The sequence below is a fragment of the Saccopteryx leptura genome, chromosome 5, assembly GCF_036850995.1.
Source record: "Saccopteryx leptura isolate mSacLep1 chromosome 5, mSacLep1_pri_phased_curated, whole genome shotgun sequence".
NCBI classification, from domain to species: domain Eukaryota; kingdom Metazoa; phylum Chordata; class Mammalia; order Chiroptera; family Emballonuridae; genus Saccopteryx; species Saccopteryx leptura.
The window spans coordinates 215,191,926-215,216,350 of NC_089507.1; the positions used below are offsets into that span (position 1 = coordinate 215,191,926).

A 24,425-nucleotide genomic window follows, 5' to 3' on the forward strand; every position below is an offset into this window, starting at 1 on the left:
TCTAGAATCTGGAAGCTGGTCTCCGGTGTACTACCTCACGCCCACAGCCCCACACCCAATGAGAGGCGAAGAAAGCCTCCCTCTGGGGTTCACATCATAGCTGTGTGGCCTTAAATGGACCGAACTCTCTGAATTTGTTTTCTTTTCTATAAAAAAGGATTTAGCGTTCTATAAAAAGGATTTTATAGTTCCTACCTCACATGGCTGTTATAAAGTCGATAGAGAAGCATCAAGCACTTTTTTTTTTTTTTGTATTTTTCTGAAGTTGGAAACGGGGAGGCAGTCAGACAGACTCCCGCATGCACCCGACCGGGATCCACCCGGCACGCCCACCAGGGGGCAATGCTCTGCCCATCTGGGGCATTGCTCTGTTGCAACTAGGGCCATTCTAGCGCCTGAGGCAGAGGCCATGGAGCCATCCTCAGTGCCCGGGCCAACTTTGTTCCAGTGGAGCCTCTGCGGGAGGGGAAGAGAGAGAGAGAGAGGAAGGAGAGGGGGAGGGGTGGAGAAGCAGATGGGCACTTCTCCTGTGTGCCCTGGCCGGAAATCGAACCCGGGACTCCTGCACACCAGGCCAACGCTCTACCACTGAGCCAACCAGCCAGGGCCGCATCAAGCACTTTTATTCAAGAATTATTTATCAAGACTTATCACAGCCAGCATTTATTGAGGATCTATGGCAGGGGTCCCCAAACTTTTTACACAGGGGGCCAGTTCACTGTCCCTCAGACCGTTGGAGGGCCACCATATACAGTGCTCCTCTCACTGACCACCAATGAAAGAGGTGCCCCTTCCGAAAGTGCGGAGGGGGCTGGATAAATGGCCTCAGGGGGCCACATGTGGCCCCCGGCCCGTAGTTTAGGGACGCCTGATCTATGGTATAACAAGTTAAAATATAGAGCCAAACAAAACCAAACACAATTTCTGCTCTCACAGGGTTTATGATCCAGTTCCAAGCAAAGAAAAAAAGCTTGTGCAAAGGTACAGGGGCAGAAAAACACAGGTGCATTCAAAAGACAAAGAAAAGCAGTCTTTGCCAGCATGTAAGAGGCAAAGGGGAGAGCTAGGGTGGCAAGGCCTCATAGGACATGGTGTGAAGCTTGGCTTTTATTTTATTTATTTATTTACTTGTAATTTTTATTTGTTGATTTTAGCAAGAGAGGGAGAGAGAGAGAGAGAGAGAGAGAGAGAGAGAGAGAGAGAGAGAGACAGGAACATCAATCTGCTCCTGTATGTGCCCTGACCAGGGATCGAACCGGCAACTTCTGTGTTTCTGGATGATGCTCTAACCAACTGAGCTATCCAGCCAGGGCTCTTGGGTTTTATTTTAAAGAAGAAAGGCCAATGCCCTGGCCAGTTATTGCTCGGTTGGTTAGAGCCTCTTCTGGAGGCACAGAAGTGACCAGTTCAGTCCCCAGTCAGGGCACATGCAGGAACAGATTGATGTGCATGCATGCACACGTATGTGCACACGCGTGTGTTCTCTTGTTAAAATCAATAAATAAAAACTTTTCTTAAGAAAAGGAAGGTCACCACATGTAAGTAGATGAGTGATTTAGTTGAATGGAATGGAGTGTGAGTTTAATAAAAAGCAGCCCGGGCTGGTTAGAATCCTGATGGTGGACTGATATGAGTTGGAAAGCTGATATGATGGTGGAAAGCTGTGAGTTGCTGCTGTGAGCTGGGGCCAGAGATTTCTAGGTCTCCCAGCTCTGGGTCCATGAGGTGTACGCAGCACCCACCCAGGCATCAAGGTTCCTATAGACCAGTGAGGCTATAGAGACCCACTCCAGCCAGGGTGTGAGGTAGGGGCTTAGTCCCCAGGGGGCAGATGAGCCTGGAAGAGCAGGCCCTCGGGGGAAGGTAATGGAAGAACCCTAGAGTGGGCAGGCCGGATGCCTCTTCCATTCTGGACTTAAGCAGCCACAGAGACAAAGGTCACGAGAAGGCAGTGTGGGAGTACCCTGAGTCCCCAAAAGGCCCCGAGCGCCAGGACTAGTGAAGGTCCCTCCTGGGAGCTGCTCCTCCCCCTTCTGCATGCCTAAGAGAAGTCCAGATCTGAGAGACCCCCCCAAGAGGACCGACCACCTTACCTCAGGGATGCTTATCAGGGGACAAGGGAAGACCCTCCTTCAGGCAAACTGGGAAGAGCACGCCTTAAGCCTGTCAGAGTTTTCGAAGAGCAGGCAAGTGCTGGCTGCACGGAGCGAGTGACTGATGTATAGTTTCTAGTGCTGCTGAGCTGGTGGCCCAATGGTGCCGCTTATGGGCCTCAGTTTCCCCATCCCTCAGAGGGCCTCCCAAGGGAAGGCATTTAAGGATGGAAACCGTCTGTTCCGCCCTGCCCTCTCCCACCCCCACCTCTGTGGGAACTCCAAGCCCTCTAGGCTGCAGATGTGGGGTGATGCTGTGATAAGGAACATCTGTCCGAGAAGCTGGTCCCCAGGGCTGAGTGGATGGGTGGAGGCAGGCCCTGGTGGCTCAAGGTTGATGATATAGAGCAGAAAAATCGCCTGAGGGTGGGCTGGGGGGAAAGCGATGTGGAGCAGCGACTGGAGGTCCTGAACTTGGGATAGTCAGACTGTCCCATAAGGCCCGTGTCTCAGGGGTTCTGGGGCCAGAAATAAGAAAGCCTTTCCCGGGAACGTTGGTGGGCACAGGAGGGAAAGGGGCTTGGATGGGGCGTTACATACAGGCCACTCACCCCTATGGCTCAGGCCGCCATGAATGTGAATGCAGGCTGACACGGAGGAAAAGGCAGAGGCAGGAGGAAAGAGGAAATCTGTCCCTTTCCTGCAGGACTTGCCGCTGCGACCTCCAGCTGTCACTTGATGAGAGCCAGGGAGCCCCCGAGATTCTGCCCAGACATAAAGATCTCAGTTAGGGCTCCAGCATCCTGCCTGTCCCACTCCCCCAAACCCCACTCGTGCTTCACGCAGGACCTACCTCAGGCCCCGCAGCCCAGAGAGGATACTGAGTAAGAAAGACCTAGACATCATGCTGGACCTGAAGGCGGAAGTAGGAAGAGATGATGGGCAAAGGCGTCGTGGACCTTGCTTCCAGCCTCTCCGGAGCCCCGGGAGCAGGTTGAATTTGGGGAGGTCTGTACTGGAGGGGCGGGACCATTAAGTGCAGGGGGCGGGGTCAGAGGTGGAGGGTTGTCAACCTGGGATAGAGGGGCGGGGAAAGGTAGGAGTAGGCGAGGCCTATCCTTGGATCGGAGACTGCAGTGTAAAGGCGGGGCCAGGGTGAAATAGGGAAAGAAGGCTCTAAAGGGGTGGGACCAGCTGGGAGGAGGGCGGGGCCTGTGAACAGAGAAGGCGTGGTCAGAATCGAGCAGGTGGCCTATCCAGCTCACAAGAAGGAATTCAGGCCGACGCTCGAATTTGGTGGGGTGCACTGTGACTCTGGAGCCCTGAAGTTAGCTGGGTGACAGGCAGGGTGCCCAGGCGGCAGCGCAGGCTTGGAGGACAGAAAATGGCACAGACTATGATTGTATTTATGTAAAAGGTAAAACCAGATAAAAGTAAGCAATAATGTACTAAACGATGCATATTGATACATACCCAGGAAAAAAAATAAAAGAACAAGTTATTGATTGACAGAAAGTTGAATAGTGGGGGACATCATACAATGCCATCCAGAGAGGTTCAGGGGTTTCAAAAGAACTAATATTCTATTCCTTAAGCCAGGTGGCTGGTAATTAAATGTTCATTTTATTATTACCTTTAAACTATGCATTAGTAATGTCTACACTTTGGTATATATAACACATTTCACAAGTTGAAAGAAATACTCAAGGGTTTGCCCAAGGTCTCCTCCTTTTGTGGGTAAGGAATGAATTCTCGGAGGGAGCTGTCACACCACAAGGTAGAAGGAGGAGAATGACAGAGTAGGGGAAAGAGTAGCCAAGGCCCTGGTCAAGGCAAAGCTGAGGGTGGAGATTCGAATTCGTCGCCTGCTGTGTACACGTACCCACCCATTCCCGTACAAGACAGTCCAGCACGCTTGTAGCTCTGGATGAAGTTCCCAAATATTCCGCTAGAGGCCGCCAAGGCACCAGCTTTTGCCGCCCTCAGGAACAGGCCTCATTTCTCGCCTGCGCCAGCGCACTTCCTGCTCTTCCCAGAAGGGGACGCACTGGACGGAGAAAGGCGAAAGCGGGCATTGCGCCCACGTTTCTTGCTGCGCTAGTGAGCTCAGCAACGCACTGATTCACCCAGCTCTCCCTGTTGCTCAAAGATCGGGATTTTCAGCCGAGGAAAGGAACAGCAGCCGTAGACGTGACTCTGCTGCGCCTCTTGCAGCTTCGCCTTCAAGCGTAGGTCCTGCTGCGCTCCCTCTGTGTATAAAGTGAAGAATCGAGGTATTTGGAGCCTAGATTTTTGCAATCTAGGGATAGCATTTTGCAGATTTTATTTATTTATTTATTTATTTATTTATTTTATTATTATTTTTACTTTATAACATTTTGCAGATTTTAGATGAACACACCAAAAGACCGTAAACACATTGTTCGGGCTCTTCCCAGATGATAGGACTTGAAGTTTAAGGCTTCAGTAATTTCAGGATCAATCTGTTTCTGATCGTTTATATATACATATTTATTCACTGACTTCTGCTACCATGTAAGTTCCAGGAGGCCAAGATTTTAATCTAAATCAATAGCTCTTGCAGCCTCGTCAGTCCCTAACACATCGAGAAAACTTGATAACTAGTTTTTGAGTAAAACAGTTGGGGCTGGTTACAGTTTTCCAGGTAGACATAAAAATGGCCTGGCCTAAGGCTTGAGGAGTGGGTGACATCAGAATGTCACTGTAACCTAAAAACAGTCAGTGTAACAGCCATTTTAAATCTGAGAATGCTGAGGGCCAGGGTCCTGCAGCAAGTGACTAATCAGAAGTGACACAGGGCCTAGAACCCAAATCTGCCGTCCCGTGCACCCTCTTGGCCCCGGCTACCACTCTCCCTCTCACCCCCTTGCAGTAGGCCCTGATGCAACCCTGTATCCGCCCTGGGTGCCCCCCTTGCAAGCAGCACTGAAAAAAAGATTTTGCAAGAGCTGGGGCAGGAAGCTTCAGGCAGGGCGGTACTGGGAAGATAAGAGCGCTCCCACCCCTAGCGCACCTCCAAGCTTTCTGGTTTCCTCTCTTCCCTTCCCTTCCCTTTCCCGGAAAGAGGCGCCCAGGCCCTGGCCTGGTGGTGACTCACTGCCTTTCCCTCTGGCAGCCACGCTGGGATCCCAGGCCTGCCCGGCACTGCAAAGCTTGCAGTGTGTGACGTTGGGCAGCAGAAAGCCCTCTCTAGCCAGCAGTTTCTGGAGCTCCATACGGGCAGCCGGCCTAGAGCCAGGTTCAACGCTGAGTCTTAGTTTCAGGAGGCAAAATGTGGTGGGGCGCCCGGAGTACACCCTTATTAAGCCAACTTTCCGAGGTCTAGGGTGACTCAGATTGGCAGGTGTAAGGTCGGGGTTTGTGTGTGAAGCACCCTTGATCCCTGTGGAAGGTGCAATGTGCACCCAGAGGTCAGGGCCTGCATTCCCTCAGCCCCCAGGGCAGAAGCAGGTATTTGCACAGTTTAGTTGGTCTCACCTGGTTCAAGACCTGTGCCCAGCTGTGTGACCTGTCACCTCAGAAGCAGGTCACAGAAGCTGACCCAGGACCTCTTAGAGATTGAGAGCCTGGGCAATTTCTATCTTTTAAGACTCAAGTGAATTTATTTATTTATTTAAAATTCTTTACAATTGACTTTGAGAGAGAGAGGAAGGGAGAGTGAAAGAGAGAAACAGTCTTTCCTCTTAGTTTAGCTGTGCATTCATTGGTTACTTCATGCATGTGTCCTGATCTGGGATCAAACCACAACCTTGGTGATGGAGATGACACTTCAACCAACTGAGCTACCCTGCCAGGTCCCAGTGCTGAACTTCTTCTTTTTAAGATTTTATCTATTGCCCTGACCGGATAACTCGGTTGGTTAGCATCGTCCCAAAGCACAGAGGTTGCCAGTTCAATTCCCCAGTCAGGGCACATACAGGAACAGATCTATGTTCCTCCCTCCCCCCCCCCCCCCCAGAAAGGAAATGAGATTGCAGTTGCTTCACTTGAATTGTTTACTGAGTACTTCTCGAATATGCCTTGACCAGACAAGCCCAGGGTTTCGAACCTGTGACCTTGGTGTTCCAGGCTGAGGCTCTATCCACCGCACCGCCACAGGTCAGGCAGTGCTGAGCTTCGTATGTGCATCAGTTCAGTTGATCCTGGAGGCTGAGGTCCTAGAGCTCATTTTCCAGGTGAAAAACGGCAGCTCCAACAGGTGAAGCCAGCATCTGTGCTGATTCAGAAGCTGCGGCCTACCAGCCTCGCTACTAAAATGTTAGCTTATTATTGCTGCTGCTGCTGCAGTTGTGAATAACATGAGCCTATGAGGCCCTGGCTGGTTGCTAGTTGGGTCAGAGCGTTGTTGTCGTCCCCATATGGTTATGGCTTGATCCCTGTCTGGGCACACAGGGGAAGCGACCAATGAATGCACAACTAAGTGGAACGACAAATGAATGCTTCTCTCTCTCTAAAATCAATTAATAATAATAATAAAAAAAAAGCAGATGAGAGCACTGCCCCATACAGCTGTAAGGAGGACTAAATCATTTTTTAAAAAGAGTTTAAGATAGTGCCTGGTACCTGATATGTGCTCTGGAAGTGCTTGTTAAATGAAATAAAAAATTCGTGAGGTCTTGGGTCCACAGTCCTGGAGAGGCAGGGTCCAATGTTCAAGAAACGTTGTTCTGGCTTTTCTTTGAGAGCCACCTCCCTCTCCTGGCCCTGTCCCAGGAGGGGTTGAGGAGTTAATGATTTCCCAAGCAGGGGCTGAAAGGAGCAGGGTTTTGCGTGCTACCCGCGCGCACACACACACACATTCTGCACACACACACACACACACACACACCCTGGCGGCCTCTGTCCCCCTCCTTCCCTCCCCTTGCGAGGCCGGGAGCCTCTTATGCAAGCCGCCGGCGCCCGCCCGTTCCCAGGCCCGGCTGCAGCTGCGGGCGGAGGGGCAGGGCGGGGGCGGCGCGCTGTTTGTCTAGCGCGGCCGTGCCAAAGGCGGCGGGCCCCAGACAGCCAGGCGCCTCCGTACACCTGGGGATGCTCAGGTTAAATAGCTCCGCATTCCTCGGGCCCAGCTGATGGAAACGCTCCCAGGCCGCCGCCGAGCCGGCCTCCAGATGGGCTGGGAGCGGGCCAAAGGGGAAAAGAGGGAAACGTGGAAGCCAGAGTGTGCCTGAACGGTGTGTGTGGGGGGGAGGGCTGGCCCCCGGCGCAGCAGCGTCCTCCCCTGGAAAAAGGCCCTGCCTTGTAAGAGTGCGCGCAGGGGACACGCCCCCGCCCCCGTGGGTGGGCTTGCAGGCGGGGGCCACACGCGGGAGGGAGTGGGTGCACACGTGTGCCTCTGAGGACACTCCAAGGACACACAGGCGACAATTAATAATAATTTGTAACTAGCAAACAGTACGGGCTAAGTGCTCTACATAATTTTTCACTACAATTCTGTGAAGTTCCTGCTATAAAACAGAGGCGGGGGCGGGGAGCGGCAAAGGACTTAATTTACCTCCAAGTCTTGTGTTCTTTGATAAAATTCAAAATGTGCTTGGAGAAGGGGTGGAATCAAGCTTTAAAATTTTTGCTATTGAGAGAAACATTGATTTGTTGTTCCACTTATTTATGTGTTCATGGATTGATTCTGGTATGTGCCCTGAGGGAGGGGGCAGGGATGGAACCTGCAACCTTGGCTTATCTGGAAACGCTCTCACCAACTAAGGTACCCTGCCAAGGTACCTTTTTAAATTTTTAAATTATAGTTGATACACAATATTACTTTCAGGTGATTAGACAAGGGGTGGTACCTGCCTTCATGTTCTTAATGTTAGCGCTCAATAGACAATCTTTATTTTGTTCTTAATCCCCTCTGAACCTCTATTTCTGTTGTAAACCTGGGATCGGAATCCTGCTTTTAGCCCCCAATGAAATTCTCTACGTAAAGGGTTGAGCATACAGGCAGGCTTATGGTGCTCTGCATTTTATTATATTTTTATTGATTGATAAAATATAATGACAGTCTACACCTTCTGCAGGACAGTGCTTTGCCCTTTCGTGGACTCAGTTTCTCCCTGTGCAATACATGGGAGCTGACCTGGTAGGGTACACGGGGTTGATGTCCCCAGGGCCTAACAATTGCCAGGGAAGTTGGTACTTGAAATTTTCAGGGAGACTTTCCCTGAAGCCAGCAGTACCCACATCCCTCAACCCCAGACCAGCAGACACCCAGAATGCCAGCCAGTCTATAGAACAATGACAAACTTAAGAACCCAGTGTGGTTCTGCAGCCTGCAGACAAACAAGCCATCCATCACGCCAGACCCATGCAGAGATGCCTACGATCCATTTAGGCAGAACACACAAGTTCAAACAGCTGGATGTTGCACACTTATCTGCAGAACACATGTGCTCACATTTGCCCTTCTGCATACACCCCCAGGCCTGCACACCAACAGAGGACCCAGCCCCAAGGGGAACTACCAGTTCCCTCCTGTCCCACACACAGGCCCAGACACTCATATGCTCTCTCCCCCACGAGTACAGACTCACACACGTGTCCAGGCAGATAGGCCCTTGCCAATGACATCTTTTTCCTGCTCAGGAGCTGAGGATTGACTCACCCACTCCTCAAAGCCCACACAGGAGCCCTGGGGGAGAGAGGAGGTTCCTACGAACTGTTGGCAGGGCCAGGCCAGGGTGAGGGGGCCGAGTCCGGACCCAGAGCAGGTGGCCCTGCAGCTGTGCCCAGGCTGGCCCTGCCAACTTGCTCACCCACTTGGACAAGCCTGGAGCCCCAGGGTAGCCTGCTGGGACCCATGGCTAGGCAGCCCATTGGGGGAGGCACCTCCTACTGGGGAATGGGGCAATGGAGTCCTGCCTCAGACAAGCTGAGGCTCTGGGTAAGTCCCTTTCCTCTGGATCTCACTTCCTCCATCTTGACAAAGATGCAGATGGGTCCAATGACCTGTTTCTCCAACTTAAACGGCTTATTGAATCTGCCTCAACCCAGGGGGGTCTTGGCAGGTTGATCTGCATATTAACAACCTCCCCAGGTGACCGCAGTGGCTCAATGACCACTTTGAGAAACCCCTAGAGGATTTACTTTATGACACTAGGGAACAGGAAAATGGCCAGGGATGGGGGAAAGAATACTTGAAAGACACCAGAAACACTCTGATCAGGTCTGTAAAAGTGACAGTCCAGATGTAGTCTTCCAGTCCCCTACCCCACCCCAGCACCAGCTGGGAAAAAGGTCAGGGGTCACCCTCCCAACCCAAACCCCTCCCCCTCCATCCAAGAACACTGCAACTTGACCACAGCCATCTAAAATATTTGTTTAATAACAACAACAGGAAAAAAAACAACAACCCACAGAACTATTGTAAAACAATATTCTCAGTCGGTGATCATTGTAATATACAATACAAAACAATTTCCTCAGAAATCTGAGAAGCACCAAACGTGACCATTTTTTAAAATGTCTGCTTTTCAAAAAATAGAAACACACGGGGGGGGGGGGGTAAACTCCCCCAAGTCTCTGGTGGCTGATAGGTGTGGAGGGAAGGTCGCCCTGCCCTGTCAGTCCCCCAGCCCTGGGCTGGATCCAGCATGAGCCCGAAGGCCGCTGATGTCAGTCTTGTTTCTCCCCAGTGGCGGCGGCGGCGGCGGCGGCGGCGGCGAGGCGCTCGGGAGGGTCAGAGAGCGCGTATTCCTCGCCCCCCTTGCAAGGCTGGGGTCCATGGGTCCCGGAGGACGGCGCTTCAGCGACACAAGATGCGATCGTCGGCTGGAACACATGCCGCCTGTGAATGAGGGAGAGAAGAGGTGAGACCGACGGGTTGGAGGGGACAAGGCTGCCAGCCACCTCTTCCCCAGCAGACACGAGAAGGAGCGTTTCTTCTGATGTCTTTGGGAACCTTTACAGTCAGGGACTCGAAAGGATGGGTTAGACGTAGAGCCAAGTCCCCCCTCCCTTTCCGGGCCTCAGTTTCCCCATCTGTAAAACAACTCGGACCTCACCTCGGTCGCCAGGGCGCTGATCTCGCCGTTGAGGGTGCTGAGCGGAGCCCGAGCGGGGAGCCCCCGGCCCCCGGGGGTCCCGACTTGAGATTCCGAGTTCAGTTCTAACTCCAGGTCCCAGATGTAGTCGATGACGTGTTGGAGGATCTCCACCCTGCTCACCTTGCGGTTCTGGGGCAAGGTGGGCACCAGCTCCTTGAGGCGCGAGTAGCAGCCGTTCATGTCGTAGAGCAGCACGTTGACCTGCTGCTCGTCGAGCAGAGCGGGAAGGCGCGTCCCGGGGCCGCCCGCGCAGCGCGAGATGGCCACGCTCTGCTCCGACAGGCAGCGCACCACCTCCCCGGCGCCGCCCGCAGTCTTGCCGGCCTTCAGCGCACAGCTGGGGCCCGCGGCGGCCGCAGCGCTGCCACTGGCGACCTTCATGGTTCTAGCGTCTGTCGGGGGAAGAGAGCGGAGGCAGGAGCTAGACGTGCGGTAGGAAGTCTAAGCGTTAAAAGAGACGGTTGTAAAATGCGCGATCCAAACCCCACAGCCGGATTATTATAAAGACGCCGCGTCCCCTCCCCGAGGGGCGGGCTCAAACGTTCAAAAGCAGCCAATGGGAAATGTGGAGGCGTGGCCTAGAGCGTCTCGGCCCCGCCTCCTGCTTTACTAAGTGTACCCTGGAGTGCGTGGAAGGGGGACCCGAGACTCAAGAACTGAGGGAGTGGGAAGGCACGGAACAGGGTGACCAGGGGAGGCGAAGGCTACCTTGGACTTCTCTACAAGGAGGCTAAATCGATATTGCCGATAACGAAAAGAATCAGTTTTCCCTGGTTCCTTTTTTCACCTCTCTAGCCCTCTCTTACTGATGAGAGAAACTGAGGTCCCTGTAAAGAAGCGGCTAACTCGGAGCCGCCCAGAGAACCTGGGCTTTTGGATCCTGTTGGAAGATGACCTCCGGGACTCTTGATCTCCTTTAGCACTCTGCACCAGGGCTGGTCTCTCTTTCCCGGTTCCCAGAGTGTGTCGTTAGTTAATATTCCTGGGATCATGGGGACCTACCAGGCCCCTCGGGGGCAGGAGCAGTTACTTTGGGAAAGTCTTCCTCTAGAACTGGGGACTGGGCCTCTGAGACCCGAACCAAATAGAAGGCCCCCAGAGTGGGGCTGCATCTCCTAATTCTACCCTGAGTTTGCAGCCCCCTGCAAAAATTCCTTAAATCTCCATCAACTAGTGATTTTCACATTTTTCTCCCTTTTTTTGGCTGCTTTTCCTTTTTCCCCCTCAAAGATTTCGGGTCAGGGTCTCCCACGACGCGGCAGCTGCGGATCGAGTCCCCCTCCCTATGTCCCATTTCCCCCTCCCCCCGCCGAGCTTCCCTGGCTGGTCTGTGTCAGCGTCTGAACAAGAGGCTCAGACCGTTAGACGCCAAACCCGTGACGTCACCCATTCATAAAACCTGGACGGGCTGTCAGGTTGGCGCCGCGCGGGCGGTCGCCATGGAGACGGCAAACCGGGCTCCGCGCGCTCTCCTCCGCCCCGCCAGTCACCTGCAGACCTCCGGCAGGAGGCCTGGGAATGTGCTCCTCGCGGGGCGGGCGCGGTCGCCGGGCAAGGGTCGCCTTACCTCCCCGCCCCACACCTGGACTCTCCCCGTCCAGCCCTCAGCTTGGGACGCTCGAGGAGGTTTCTTCGCCGCCTCCTCCCTGTCTTCGGCTCCCCTTACTGCCTGGGGAAAGGGGCCCGAATTCCGATTCCAACTCTGCTGCTAGGCGAATTTAGTTGCGTCTCGGACCCTCCGAATCCTAATATCTGCCTGGTATTTCAATAATAATCACACAGGTGACGGTTTATTGCGTTCGTTTTGTTTTGTTTTTAGATTTTATTTATTGATTTTAGAGAGGAGAGAAGGCGGTGGAGGGTGGGGCTTAGCGGAAGCGTCTTCGTGTAGTAGTTGCTTCTAGAAAGTGCCGTGACCAGACAAGCTCAGGGTTTGAAACCGGGCGACCTCTGGATTTGTTGCGTTATCACTTGGTGCCAGGCAGGCACTGTACCGGGGAGTTCGCCTTCATCATCTTTTGTAATCCTTGCCACAACTCCTTAAAGAGAGGAGCTGTTTGATGTTTTTGTACAAAGGAGGAAACTGAGGCTCAAAAACCCTCCTAACGAGCCACGTTAGTGGCTGTATTAATAACAACAACGGCCGGTGGCCCGGCCGTGACCGGATCGCTTGGTTAGAGCATCCTTCCCATACGCAAAGCTTGCCATTGGATTCCCCCAGTCAGGGCACATACAGAAACAGTCTCTCTCTCTCTCTCTCTCTCTCTCTCTTTCTCTCTCTCTCTCTCTCTCTCTCTCTCCTTCCTCTGTAAAACCAATCAATAATTTTTTTTTTAAAGTTTAAATAGCAAGGGCCTGACCAGGCGGTGGCGCAGTGGATAGAGCGTCAAACTGGGATGCCGAGGAACCAGGTTCGAGACCCCGAGGTCACAAGCTTGAGCGCGGGCTCATCTGGTTTGGGCAAAAAGCTCACCAGCTTGGACCCAAGGTTGCTGGCTCGAGCAAGGGAAGGCCCACCGTCAAGGCACAAATGAGAAAGCAATCAATGAACAACTATGTGTCGCAATGCGCAACGAAAAACTGATTGATGCTTCTCATCTCTCCATTCCTGTCTGTCTGTCTCTGTCTATCCCTCTCTCTGACTCTCTCTCTATCTCTGTTTAAAAAAAAAAATTAAATAGCAAGGGCACTTCATTGTAATGCAGTCCCATCCTGCCAGGTCAGGCAGTCTGCCTCCAGGGTCCTAGCTAGACTTGAGCCTGGGAAACCCAGGCTTAGAATAGCTACCCAAGGCCACACAGCGTTAGCAGGGTTAAAATTCTGTGCTCATATAGGACAGGGTGATATTATGTCCCCTCTTTGCCCCAGCAATTAATTCACTGGGTATCAGCAGGTTTCTTTTTAATACAGAGGTTTGGAGAAGGGGTTAATAAACCAGTCCTCCTGTCTCCACATGAGGAAACCAGGAAAACTGATCAGGGAGACCAGCTTCAAAGGAGAGAGACATCACCAATTAATTAGCTAGACTCCACATCCCCATGTGACACCCAGCAAGCTCTCCAAACTCCCTGGGCTTGTTTAGCAATCCTCTGATGATTGCAGAGAACATTTTGCTGTGCAGAAGAATTGCTAAAGAATTGAAAGGATGATGACCGACCGGAAAAAGTTAGAATATTAATTCACTGTTGAGTACTTATTAATTGCCCTAGCAATTTTTGCTGAAATCAATTCCCAAAGACACCTACACACAGGGGCACAAAGATATCTGCTCAAGGATGTTCACTGAGGTACTGTTTACAAGGGAAGTTGAAATAACCTAAATATCCACCAACACTGGCATTCTGTAAAGGATGAACGGACTGTCGGTGCTGTGGGCCGACCCTGCAGCAGGGGAAGTATGGCTCTGAGAGATATCTAGATCCTACTGTTGGTGGAGAAAACAAGAGTTAGACTGGGGGGGGGGGGGAGAAGTAGGACCTCTTGTAAGAAAGCAAACACACTGTGCCCAAGTATACGTGTATCTGGAAATGAATTTAAAACAAGGGAGGAAATTATGCTGTGGAAAAAATTTCAACATAATACTGTGTGATTTCACTCAGATGAAGTTTTAGAACAGGCACAAGTAATGTATGATGAAAAAACTCAGAATGTTGGTTGCCCCTGGGAGCAGAGTTGCTGGGGAAGGGGTGTGAGGGGACTTTCTAGAGTGATGGAAATGTTCCCTATCATGATGAGGTGTGGATTACACCGTGTATGAGTGAGTCAGAACACATGGAGTTCTATATATTTTTGTGCTTTTCAATGTATTTAAATTGCACCTCAATAAAAAAAGATTAGAAAGAAGATAAAAAGGATAAACACCAAGCTGCTAATGCCACCACTGTGAGGAGGAGCGAGAGGGGAAGGAAGACAATGTGAAATTAGAATTGCACTTTTATCTTCACATAGGTATTTGATTTTTGTATTTTTATTTCTTTTTGTGTGTGTGACAGACATAGACAGATAGAGGAACACATAGGGACAGACAGACAGGAAGGGAGAGAGATGAGAAGCATCAATTCTTTATTGCAGCACCTTAGCTGTTCATTGATTGCTTTCTCATATGTGCCTTGATGGGGGGGACGGACTACAGCAGAGAGCAAGTGACCCCTTGCTCAAGCCAGCAACCTTGGGCTCAAGCCAGTGACCTTTGGGCTCAAGCCAGCGACCCCGCACTCAAGCTGGTGAACCTGCACTCAAGCTGGATGAGCCCGTGCTCAAGCCGGTGACCTTGGGGCTTTGAACTTTGGTTCTCCACGTCTCAGTCCAACGCTCTATCCACTGCGCCACCACCTGGTCAGTCTGATTCTTGTATTTTTCTTTTCTTTCTTTTTTTTTTTATTTATTCATTTTAGAGAGGAGAGGGAGAGACAGAGAGAGAGACAGAGAGAGAGGAGAGACAGAGAGAGAGAAGGGAGGGAGGAGCTGGAAGCATCAACTCCCGTATGTGCCTTGACCAGGCAAGCCCAGGGTTTTGAACCGGCAACCTCAGCATTTCCAGGTCGACGCTTTATCCACTGCGCTACCACAGGTCAGGCCTTGTATTTTTCTTAAACAGTGTCATTGAAGTATAATTGACATACACAAACTGCATATATTTAAAGTTTACAACTTCATAAGGTTCAACATATAGATATAGATATAAATATGTATATACATCTGTGAATTGTTGCCACAATCAAGAAATTAACATAGCCTTGGCCAGGTATCTCAGTTGATTAGAGTGTCATCCTGATACACTAAGGTTATGGGTTCAATCCTGGGTCAGGGCACATACAAGAATCAACCAATGAATGCATATATAAGTGGAACAACAAACATGTTTCTCTGTCTCTCTTTTCCTTCTTCGCTCTAAAATCAATCAACCAATAATTTTATAAAAAGAAAACTAACACATACTTCATCACCCCTAGAAGTTTTCTTCTGCCCTTGGTAATCCCTCCCCTCTCTTCTACCCACTGCCTAAGTGACCAATCATTTGTTTTTCTCTATAGTTTGCATGTTCTAGAATTTTAGATAAATAAGATACAAAGTCTTTAATGTAGCTTTTCCAGCCTGGTTTCTTTAACTTAGCATAACTATTTTGAGATTCACACCTGTTCATTCTTTTTTATTGCTCAGTAGTAGTGTATGGATATACCACAATGTGTTTATCCATTTACTTTGATAGCTATCTGAGTTGTTTATAGTTTTTCCTTAGTACAAATAAAGCTGCTCTGAGCACTTGTATACAAGTGTTTATATAAATCTGTGCTTTTATTTCTCTTAGGCAAACAGTAGTGAAATGATTGGGTCACATAGTAGGTGTTTATTTAATTTTATAAGAAACAACTCCACTGTTTTCCCAAGCGGGTGTGCCGTTTGACATTCCTGTCAGCTGTGTGGAGAATCCAGGTCCTCTGCTTCCTCTCTAACGGTTGACTGACGTGGTCAGTCTTTTTAAGCCATTCTAATAGATGTGTGTGGTATCTAAAAATGTTTAACATCTTATGGGCTTATATGCCATTCATACATCTTCTTTGGTAAAGTGTCATTTACCTCTTTTGCTCATTTAAAAATTAACTGTAGGCCCTGGCTGGTTGGCTCAGCGGTAGAGCGTCGGCCTGGCGTGCGGGGGACCAGGGTACGATTCCCGGCCAGGGCACATAGGAGAGGCGCCCATTTGCTTCTCCCCCCCTCCCCCCCTCCTTCCTCTCTGTCTCTCTCTTCCCCTCCCACAGCCGAGGCTCCATTGGAGCAAAGATGGCCGGGCGCTGGGGATGGCTCCTTAGCCTCTGCCCCAGGCGCTGGAGTGGCTCTGGTCGCGGCAGAGTGACGCCCCGGAGGGGCAGAGCATCGCCCCTGGTGGGCGTGCCGGGTGGATCCCGGTCGGGCGCATGCGGGAGTCTGTCTGACTGTCTCTCCCCGTTTCCAGCTTCAGAAAAATGAAAAAAAAAATTAACTGTAGATTCCCATACAGTCATAAGAAATAATAGAAGGAACTCTGAAGTTCATAAGAAATAATAGAGCGAAACCCCTTATTGGCCTTCCCCCAGTTTTCCGAACTTCCGAGTTCACCTGAGTGGCACGCACGCACCTGTATGTGAATCTGGTTCTGTGGAATTGTATCACAGGCGTAGATTCCAGTGAGCACTGTCGTCATGAAGACAGAGAACAGCTCCATCGCAAGGGTCCCTCTCATCTTTCGTCCGTTTTTCTTCGTTTGGTTGGTTGTTTTCTTGTTATTGTGTTCTGAGAGTCCTCGATATGTTTTGAATACAAATCCTTTATCAGAGATTATGACTTACAAATATTTTTCTAGTGTGTCTCGTCTTTTCACCCTCTTATTGGTATCTTTCAAAGAGCAACACTTTTACATTGTGATGAAATCCAATATATCCATTTTTAAACTTTATTCATTTTAGAGAGGAAAGAGAGTGAGAGAGAGCGAGAAAGGGGGAGGAGCAGGAAGCATCAACTCCCGTATGTGCCTTGACCAGAGAAGTGCAGGGTTTCAAACCAGCGACCTCAGCATTCCAGGTCGATGCTTTGTCCACTGCGCCCCCACAGATCAGGCCAATATATCCATTTTTAATGTTATGCACCAAGAATAGTATGAATCTCTCCCTGGCTGGTTAGCTCTGTTCGTTAGAGCATCACCCCGAGGTACAGAGGTCGCTGGTTCGATCCCCGGTCAGGGCACACACGGGGACAGATTGATGCTTCTGAGTCTCTCTCTCCCTTTCTCTCTCCAAAATCAAGAAATAGTATTTTATTTTTTTAATCTTTTAATATTTTTGTGAGTTGTTTTTTTTAAATTATTTTTATTCACTTTAGAGAAGAGAGAGAGAGAGAGAAGGGGAAGGAGCAGGAAGCATCAACTCCCATATGTGCCTTGACCAGGCAAGCCCAAGGTTTTGAACCAGCGACCTAAGCATTCCAGGTCGATGCTTGATCCACTGCGCCACCAAAAGGTCAGGCCAATAATAAATAAATAAAAAGTATTTAAAAAAAGGAAAGAAATCTCTGCCTAATCCAAGATCACCAAGATTTTCTCCTGCATTTTCCAGAAGTTTTACAGTTTTAGGTATTTTATAAGTTCAGGTCTCTAATCTATTACACATAAGTTTGTGGGGTTTTTTTTTCTTTTTCATTTTTTAAAAAGAGAGAGAGAGAGAGAGAGAGAGAAGGCAGGGAGGAACAGGAAGCGTCAATTCCCATATGTGCCTTGACCAGGCAAGTCCAGGGTTTTGAACTGGCGACTTCAGCATTCTAGGTTGATGTTTTATCCACTGTGACACCACAGGTCAGGCCACATAGGTATTTCTTTTCTTTTCTTTCTTTTTTTTTTTTTTTACAGAGACAGAGAGAGAGTCAGAGAGAGGGATAGACAGGGACAGACAGACAGGAACAGAGAGATGAGAAGCATCAATCATTAGTTTTTTGTTGCGCGTTGCGACTTCCTAGTTGTTCATTGATTGCTTTCTCATATGTGCCTTGACCGCGGGCCTTCAGCAGACTGAGTAACCCCTTGCTGGAGCCAGGGGCCCTGAGTCCAAGCTGGTGAGCTTTTTGCTCAAGCCAGATGATCCTGCGCTCAAGCCGGCGACCTCGGGGTCTGGAACCTGCGTCCTTCCACATCCCAGTCCAACGCTCTATCCACTGCGCCACCGCCTGGTCAGGCGGTATTTATTTCTTAAATACAGTTTTAAACAGAAATGTGTTCGTCTATTGCTTTGTGTAATAAAAAGCCAAACCCAGGCCTGGCCAGGTGGTGGCGCAGTGGATAGAGTGTCAGACTGGAACGTGGATGACCCAGGTTCAAAACCCCGAGTTCACTGGCTTGAGGGTGGGCTCATCCAGCTTGAGCGTGGGCTCACCAGCTTGAGCATGGGGTCACTGGCTTGAGCATGGGATCATAGATGTGACCCCATGGTCGCTGGCTTGAGCCCAAAGGTCGCTGCCTTGAAGCCTGAGGTTGCTGCCTTGAGCAAGGGATCACTTGCTGTAGCCCCCCCCCCCCTCCACCGGGTCAGGGCCTGTCCCTATCTGACCCTTTCTCTGTCTCTCTCTCTCTGTCTCTGTTACACACATACACACAAAAAAGCCAACTCCAAATGTTTAGTATACCTCACGCTGTGGCCTGACTGCTGGTTGGGATGAGGTGGAATGTCAAAGGCACATGGCAGACAGAATAGGAAAGTCAAGGGACAGTTAGGACCCCCCAGTTGATGCGCATGTGCACCCACCTCCTGCCAGCCCCTGTGCTAGGTACACCAGGGCTACACTGTGAAAAATCTCCTGCTAGGTGGCTTAGCGACACAAAGAAAGGATAGGGTATGTCTTCCCTGGGAGGAAATGGAATAAGCTTCCTAGAGGAGGCAACTTCCCCTCCAGGCCCTCTGTGTGGGAAAGGCACAGGGGAGGTAGCCTGAATGAAGGGCGGACGTAAAGCTTTGGCACTTTGAGGAGAAACAGCTGACTGTAAAATCCCTGAGAGGGCCGTGGCCCGGAGTCCAACCGCTCAGATTCAGATCCTTGTCAGACTGTGTGACCTGGAGCAAGACCCTTACCTCTCTGACACTCTGCTTCTTCCTCGGCAAGATAAGTGAAGCTCCTGCCTCCTTAGGTTACTGTGAAGGGTCATTGAGATTAGGGTCCCAAAGCACTGGTGAGGCTCTTGACACATAGTAGGTGCTCACTAAACAGTAGATGGGAATCGTGTCTATTCAGTTTTAGGCCCGTTTGGTTACAGTTTTACACCAGGGGGTTTTAGCAAGCCATGTGACATGAGCTTCCAGACCCCATGAAACGCTCTCTTCACTTTGCTCTCCTCAAATGTCCCAAGGGAAACAGTAGCACCCCCCCCCCTGTACCCACACCTACCCTAGGCCTGTGGGGGGAAACTGGCTTCATTTCACTCCAGAAGATGTTCAGTTCTCCCAGATGTGGATTTTCTCGCTTTACTTCTTCAAGGCCTGACCCGGTTTAAATAAAGACTGACTGTATATCTTGCAGTCACATGGGCATTTTCCTGGCCCTCCCTTAGGTGGTGTGAATTGAGCAAGCATTTGCCTCCCAGTCCTACCTGCCCGGTGAGCTCAGGGACACAGGCCCCTCTTTGGGTGGCCCAGAGGTTTGGAGAACTCAGGGTCCCAACGCAGTGTTCGTGCTAGTCGGCTCTTGGGCGGCCCGTGACCCACACTTGGCACCATCAGATTTTCACAGCTGCTCCCGGGCGCCCGTGACGGCTGTATTATTATCACAGTGCACCATTTCACGGGTGGGAATACCGGGCCAGGGGGAAAGGGGCTGGCCCTTGACACCTTCAGGCCCTGGCTCTCCCAGGGACGGGCTGTGCCCTGGTTTACTCACCTGGAAACCGGGTTAACACGTGTCGCGCTTTGCAGAGTGGCTGTGGGAATGAAATAAGCCTCGCCCAGGGGGTGACTGCAGTGCCCGAGCAGAATGGAAAGTCTTCACTATTTCTGTCACCAGGTCACCCTTCCTGCCTTCAAGATCTTTCTGGCCCCTGGGGCTTGAGGCAAAAGCTCCCATCTTCTAAGGTCTCACCCTGCATCAGGCAGCGTGTCCAACTATTACCCTCAGACATGTGGTGATATTTATGTCCCTTTTACAGTTGAGGCCACTGAGGCCCAGAGACGTTGAGGGACTTGTTTCAGGTCACACAGCTGGGATGTGGCATTGCCCCTAGGTGGGCTGGCTCCTGAGGAAGCGCCTGCGTGGGGCTGAAGGGCTTGTGTGCATGCGTGTCTGCACGGCGAGCGCTTCCTTGTTGATGCGTGTTCGTGTCCAGCATGTTCCCCACAGCCCCTCCCGGGAGTCTTGGCCTTGCAGGCTCCAGGGCGGGCCTGCCCTGGGCCACGTGACCTGCTCTGGCCCTGGCCCGGCAGCTGCTCCCCAGATGTGCCCACAGCGTGGTCTTCCAGCCGCCAGGCCGGCGCCTCTGGGCTGGGACTGCTGGAGCTGCGGGGGAGAGACCTTTGGCTCTGGCTGTTCCTGCCGGCACCCGCCTCCCCTGCCCCTTGTAACAGGAGACCATAGCCCCCCCACACACTCTACCCCGGAATCCTGGGCTCAGCCAACACTGCCTCTCTGCCCATCACAGTGAGAATAAAGTCCACCCCCCTCCCCAGCCTGTACCCTCTGCTTGGCACAGCCAGCCACATCCCCTGCCCCTGCCCTTCTCTCCCCGGCCACGCGATCTTCCTTCCAAAACTAGCCGGTCCCACCTGGGAGCCTTTGCCTTTGCTGCTCCCTCTGCCCAGAACACTCATCCTGATCTTTTTTTCTTTATTGATTTTTAGAGAGAGAGGATAAAAGAGAGAGAAAGAAAGAGAGAAAAAACATTGATTTATTGTTCCACTTGTTTATGCATTTATAGGTTGATTTAAAAAAAATTTTTTTTTTACAGAGAGTCAGAGAGAGGGATAGGTAGGAACAGACAGACAGGAACGGAGAGAGATGAGAAGCATCAATCATCAGTTTTTCGTTGCGAGACCTTAGTTGTTCATTGATTGCTTTCTCATATGTGCCTTGACCGCGGGCCTTCAGCAGACCGAGTAATCCCTTGCTCGAGCCAGCGACCTTGGGTCCAAGCTGGTGAGCTTTGCTCAAACCAGATGAGCCCGCGCTCAAGCTTGTGACCTTGGGGTCTCGAACCTGGGTCCTCCGCATCACAGTCCGACCTCCATCCACTGCGCCACCACCTGGTCAGGCCATTGGTTGATTCTTGGATGTGCTCTGACCAGGGATCGAACCTGCAACCTAAGCATATCTGGAAGATGTTCTCACCATCGGACCATCTGCGCCACCCAGCCAGGGCTCTCATCTAGATCTTTATAAGGCTTCTCATTCTTCAAGTCTCAGGTCAAATGCCCCTTCCTCAGAGGCCTTCCTAGGACCCCCCTTAGCAATTTACTTTCTTTCACATTCTCCTGGTCTCGGTCATTTGTAGAATTTATTGCCATCTGACATGATCTTTGTTTCCTGGGGAGTTGTTCCTCCTCCTCTGCTCCCCTGTCCCCCCTTGGTTCCTTTGGCCACCGCTGTGTCCCTAGAGCTGAGCATGGGGCCTGGCCTGGAGTGGGTAAAGGACTTGCTCAAGGTCACAGGGCATGGTACTTAAAATGGAGTAATACCGAGAGCAAACTCTGTTAAATTAGTGAATGGTTATCTTACTCTGTTTCCTGTGTGCCTGTCAGGAGGCCGTATGTGGCACACGAGGCATGCAGTGGCTTCAAGCTCTCCGTCGTTAACAGGCTGTGAAGCCTCTGCCAGTTCCTTACCCAGTCTGACCCTCAGTTTCCCCATCTGCAAAATGGGGAGAGCCATTGGCCTGCCATGTGAAGGGTTTTCTGCTGGGCTCTTGGGTCATTTCAGGGAGTATCAGGGGTCCAGGCTTGGGTCCATCCCAAGAGGCCCCAGAACAACGAGCAATCTGGGCGCCTCCCTGGGTCCCCTGCAGAGAGAAGTCTTGGGACCTTCCTGTGGCCTGAGAAGGCCCACTGCTGCCGTGGGGCTCGGGGGCCTAAGGGGAGGGCAGAGAGGGGGCCCAGGTGGCTTCCTCCTTAGGTCTCACCGCACAGGCCAGGCCTGCACACACCCACCGAGCAACAGAAACACGCATGCGCAGTACAGCCAACACAGCACATATGTGTCCGCTCACAGCTGGCGCCTCAGGCAGCGACACTCTGATGCACGCACCCAGCGTTACACACAGTCCACACGTGGACATCAGGGCACACAACTCAAAGCCTCAACTGCACCACCGACACCCCAACAAAACTACAGAGACCAAGGAGGCAACCTATCAAAACACGAAATTGTCCCGGCTAACAGAACCACGCTAGAGCAACGCCCCACAGTAGCAAACACCGTACACAGCACACAGGGACACATACCTTACACTGCAGCACATGTTCACCAAACAGAACGTACACTCACCCCCGAATCAGCGCTGCTCACGCCAGCGACAGACACACGTGCCCACCCGCGTCCTTAGAGAAAACAAGCGAATACAAACCAGGGACCCCTCTGCGACCCCTCCCGTCATGTACACGCCAGCCGACACCGTCTTCCCCAGATCTCATGCCCCCCACTGCCTCCTACCGCCTCTCACAGTCTTCTCATATATGGAAATCACCCCCTCAGCACACATACAATTCAGAATCCGGAATAAGCCCCCAGGACTCACAACTCCTCAACCCCACCCACCTAGACCCCAGGAACTCGTGCCCAGAAATGCAGGCCTGCGCCCTGCCCAGGGCAGAAGTGTGGGAGCTGCTCTGAGTCTGGCAGCCGCAAAGGGTGGTGCCACCAGCCAGGAGTGCCCAGCTCAGGGCCTCCACAGACCCCGCAGAGACTGCCGTCGGTACTGCAAGGCCCGTGTGGGACCATTGTCATGGAGTGAGGTAGACTGGGCGAGAGGCCTTCTGGGGGGGCTCTTGTGGTTTCCCCTTATACCCACTGGCGGATGGGCAGAGGCCCTGAAGGCCCCTCCCCTGCTGCCTGCCTGGTGCTCGGCCTGGCCCTCCCTTGGCTCAGTGGCCTCCCTGACACCTGGCTCCCTCTTCTGCCCCAGGCCCGGAACTGAGAACCAGCTGAGGGTGCGTCTCTCAGGCCCTGCCCAGCTCCCTGCCCACCCCGAAAAGCCTGGAACAGTCCCGCCCTCTCTGCTCACCCCCATCCTGAGCACTCTGTCACAGGGGGGGCACCCCTAGTTGCACCCTTGCCTCCGGTCACAGGTGTGGTTGCACTCCTCCAAGACTGTGACTCATGACAATCTCTTAAGTCTTTTAAAAAGTCTCATTAGCTTTTGCTGATGCAGAAGCAGAGCTGATCTGGCTAAAGGAAGTTGACAGCTCAGAAACACTTAGTGGAAAAAGGGACCTCTTTCTTAGAAGACAAGAGAGCGAGGCCTCTCACAGAGCCCGAGCCCAGGGTCTCCTCCAGCCAGTGGCTGATGAGCTGTGTGAGTGTAAGTCAGTTCATTTCCTCATGTCTCAGTTTCCCCATCTGCGAGGTGGGGAATGGTTTGAGTTCCCATCTCTACGAGGGTCAAACGAGTTAAGTCACATCAAGAGCATGGAACAGTGCCCAGCAAAGTCAGTATTCAGTAGACAGTAATTATTATTATTATTAAAATTTTTTTTTTATTTATTGATCTTTTTTTTAAGAGAGAGACTGGAAGGGAGAGAGAGAGAGAGAGAGAAAGAGACAGGAACATCGATCTGTTCCTATATGTGCCTTGATCGCGGATTGAACCAGCAACCTCTGTGCTTCGGGACAATGCTCTAACCAACAGAGCTATCTGGCCAGGGCTCATTATTATTATTACAGTGACTGTCCTACCTCTCCTTGAGGTAACCTCTGTTAAATAATCGGATATATGTTCCACCACTGAATTACAGAATTTTAGAATCATTAAATGCCAACCATTCATTGCATAAACACTCAGTGTACTTCTACTTCACGCCAGGTGACAGAGTGAGGGGCTGGCTCCTGCATCCCAGCAGGCCTGGTCGGTTGGGAGGAATCAAATGAAAATAAGCGTTGCTGGCCAGGTGGCTAGTCCTTGGGGGCTCTGTGCTATGACATGTGGGTTGCTGTCATGCCAGGGGCACTTTGTAAGAATGAGAGAGAGAAGCCCCTTATTTTGAGTACATGAAATGTGCCTTCTAGGAGCACGCTCCGTAGCATCTTTGTGCTCTCCAGACCTGCTCAGTGGCCCTGCACACGGGGTCCCTGCCTGAGGAGTTCACAGTCTGATGGGGAAGACAGGCACTCCCCAAGCCCCCAGCGCTGTGGTGGAGAAACCCAAGGGGCTGTGAGAGGCTGGCCGAGGAGAGACCCCTGTCAGTAAGGGAGGTCAGGGAGGCCTTCCTGTAGGAGGAGGCATATCCGATATCCCGGCTGAGGAAGGGCGAGGCAGATGCTCTGGAGGCCCAGCATTGCACACAGCTGGAATGGACACAGGACACAATTGCCACATCAAACTAAAAACACTTCAAAATCTGAAAATACAAAACGTGGTGGGGATGTGGGAAGACAGCTCTTCACCCGCGGCTGGTGAGTGTGCAAACCGGTATGATCACTTGGGAGCTCAGTGTGGCAATCTTGAGTAAAAGTGAACGCCGGGACACCCTGTGACCCAGCAAGTCACTCCCACGGATATTCCCTGAAAGTCCTGCACAGAGAGGCCGAGAGAGGCCAAGAACGCGGTACCTGCGTC

At 51.5% G+C, this 24,425-nt stretch overlaps 1 protein-coding gene across 1 annotated transcript; it reads right to left on the minus strand.

Annotated features, from left to right (window-relative positions):
• Positions 1 to 9,414: 9,414 nt before the first annotated feature.
• On the minus strand, positions 9,415 to 10,622 carry ID1 (inhibitor of DNA binding 1). Its single transcript, XM_066386265.1, has 2 exons — positions 10,112 to 10,622; positions 9,415 to 9,894 (listed from the first exon to the last, which is right to left on the minus strand). Exons 1-2 carry the CDS (start codon positions 10,532 to 10,534, stop codon positions 9,853 to 9,855), a joined length of 465 nt encoding a protein of 154 aa, XP_066242362.1. The 5' UTR covers positions 10,535 to 10,622; the 3' UTR covers positions 9,415 to 9,852.
• Between the last annotated feature and the right edge of the window lie 13,803 nt (positions 10,623 to 24,425).

Coding starts and splice junctions, on each gene's coding strand:
- ID1 (XM_066386265.1), bottom strand. CDS start 10,534: ATGAAGGTCGCCAGTGGCAGCGCTGCGGCCGCCGCGGGCCCCAGCTGT. Junction 9,895..10,111: donor TCAGCGCCCTGGCGACCGAG/GTGAGGTCCGAG, acceptor CCTCATTCACAG/GCGGCATGTGTTCCAGCCGA.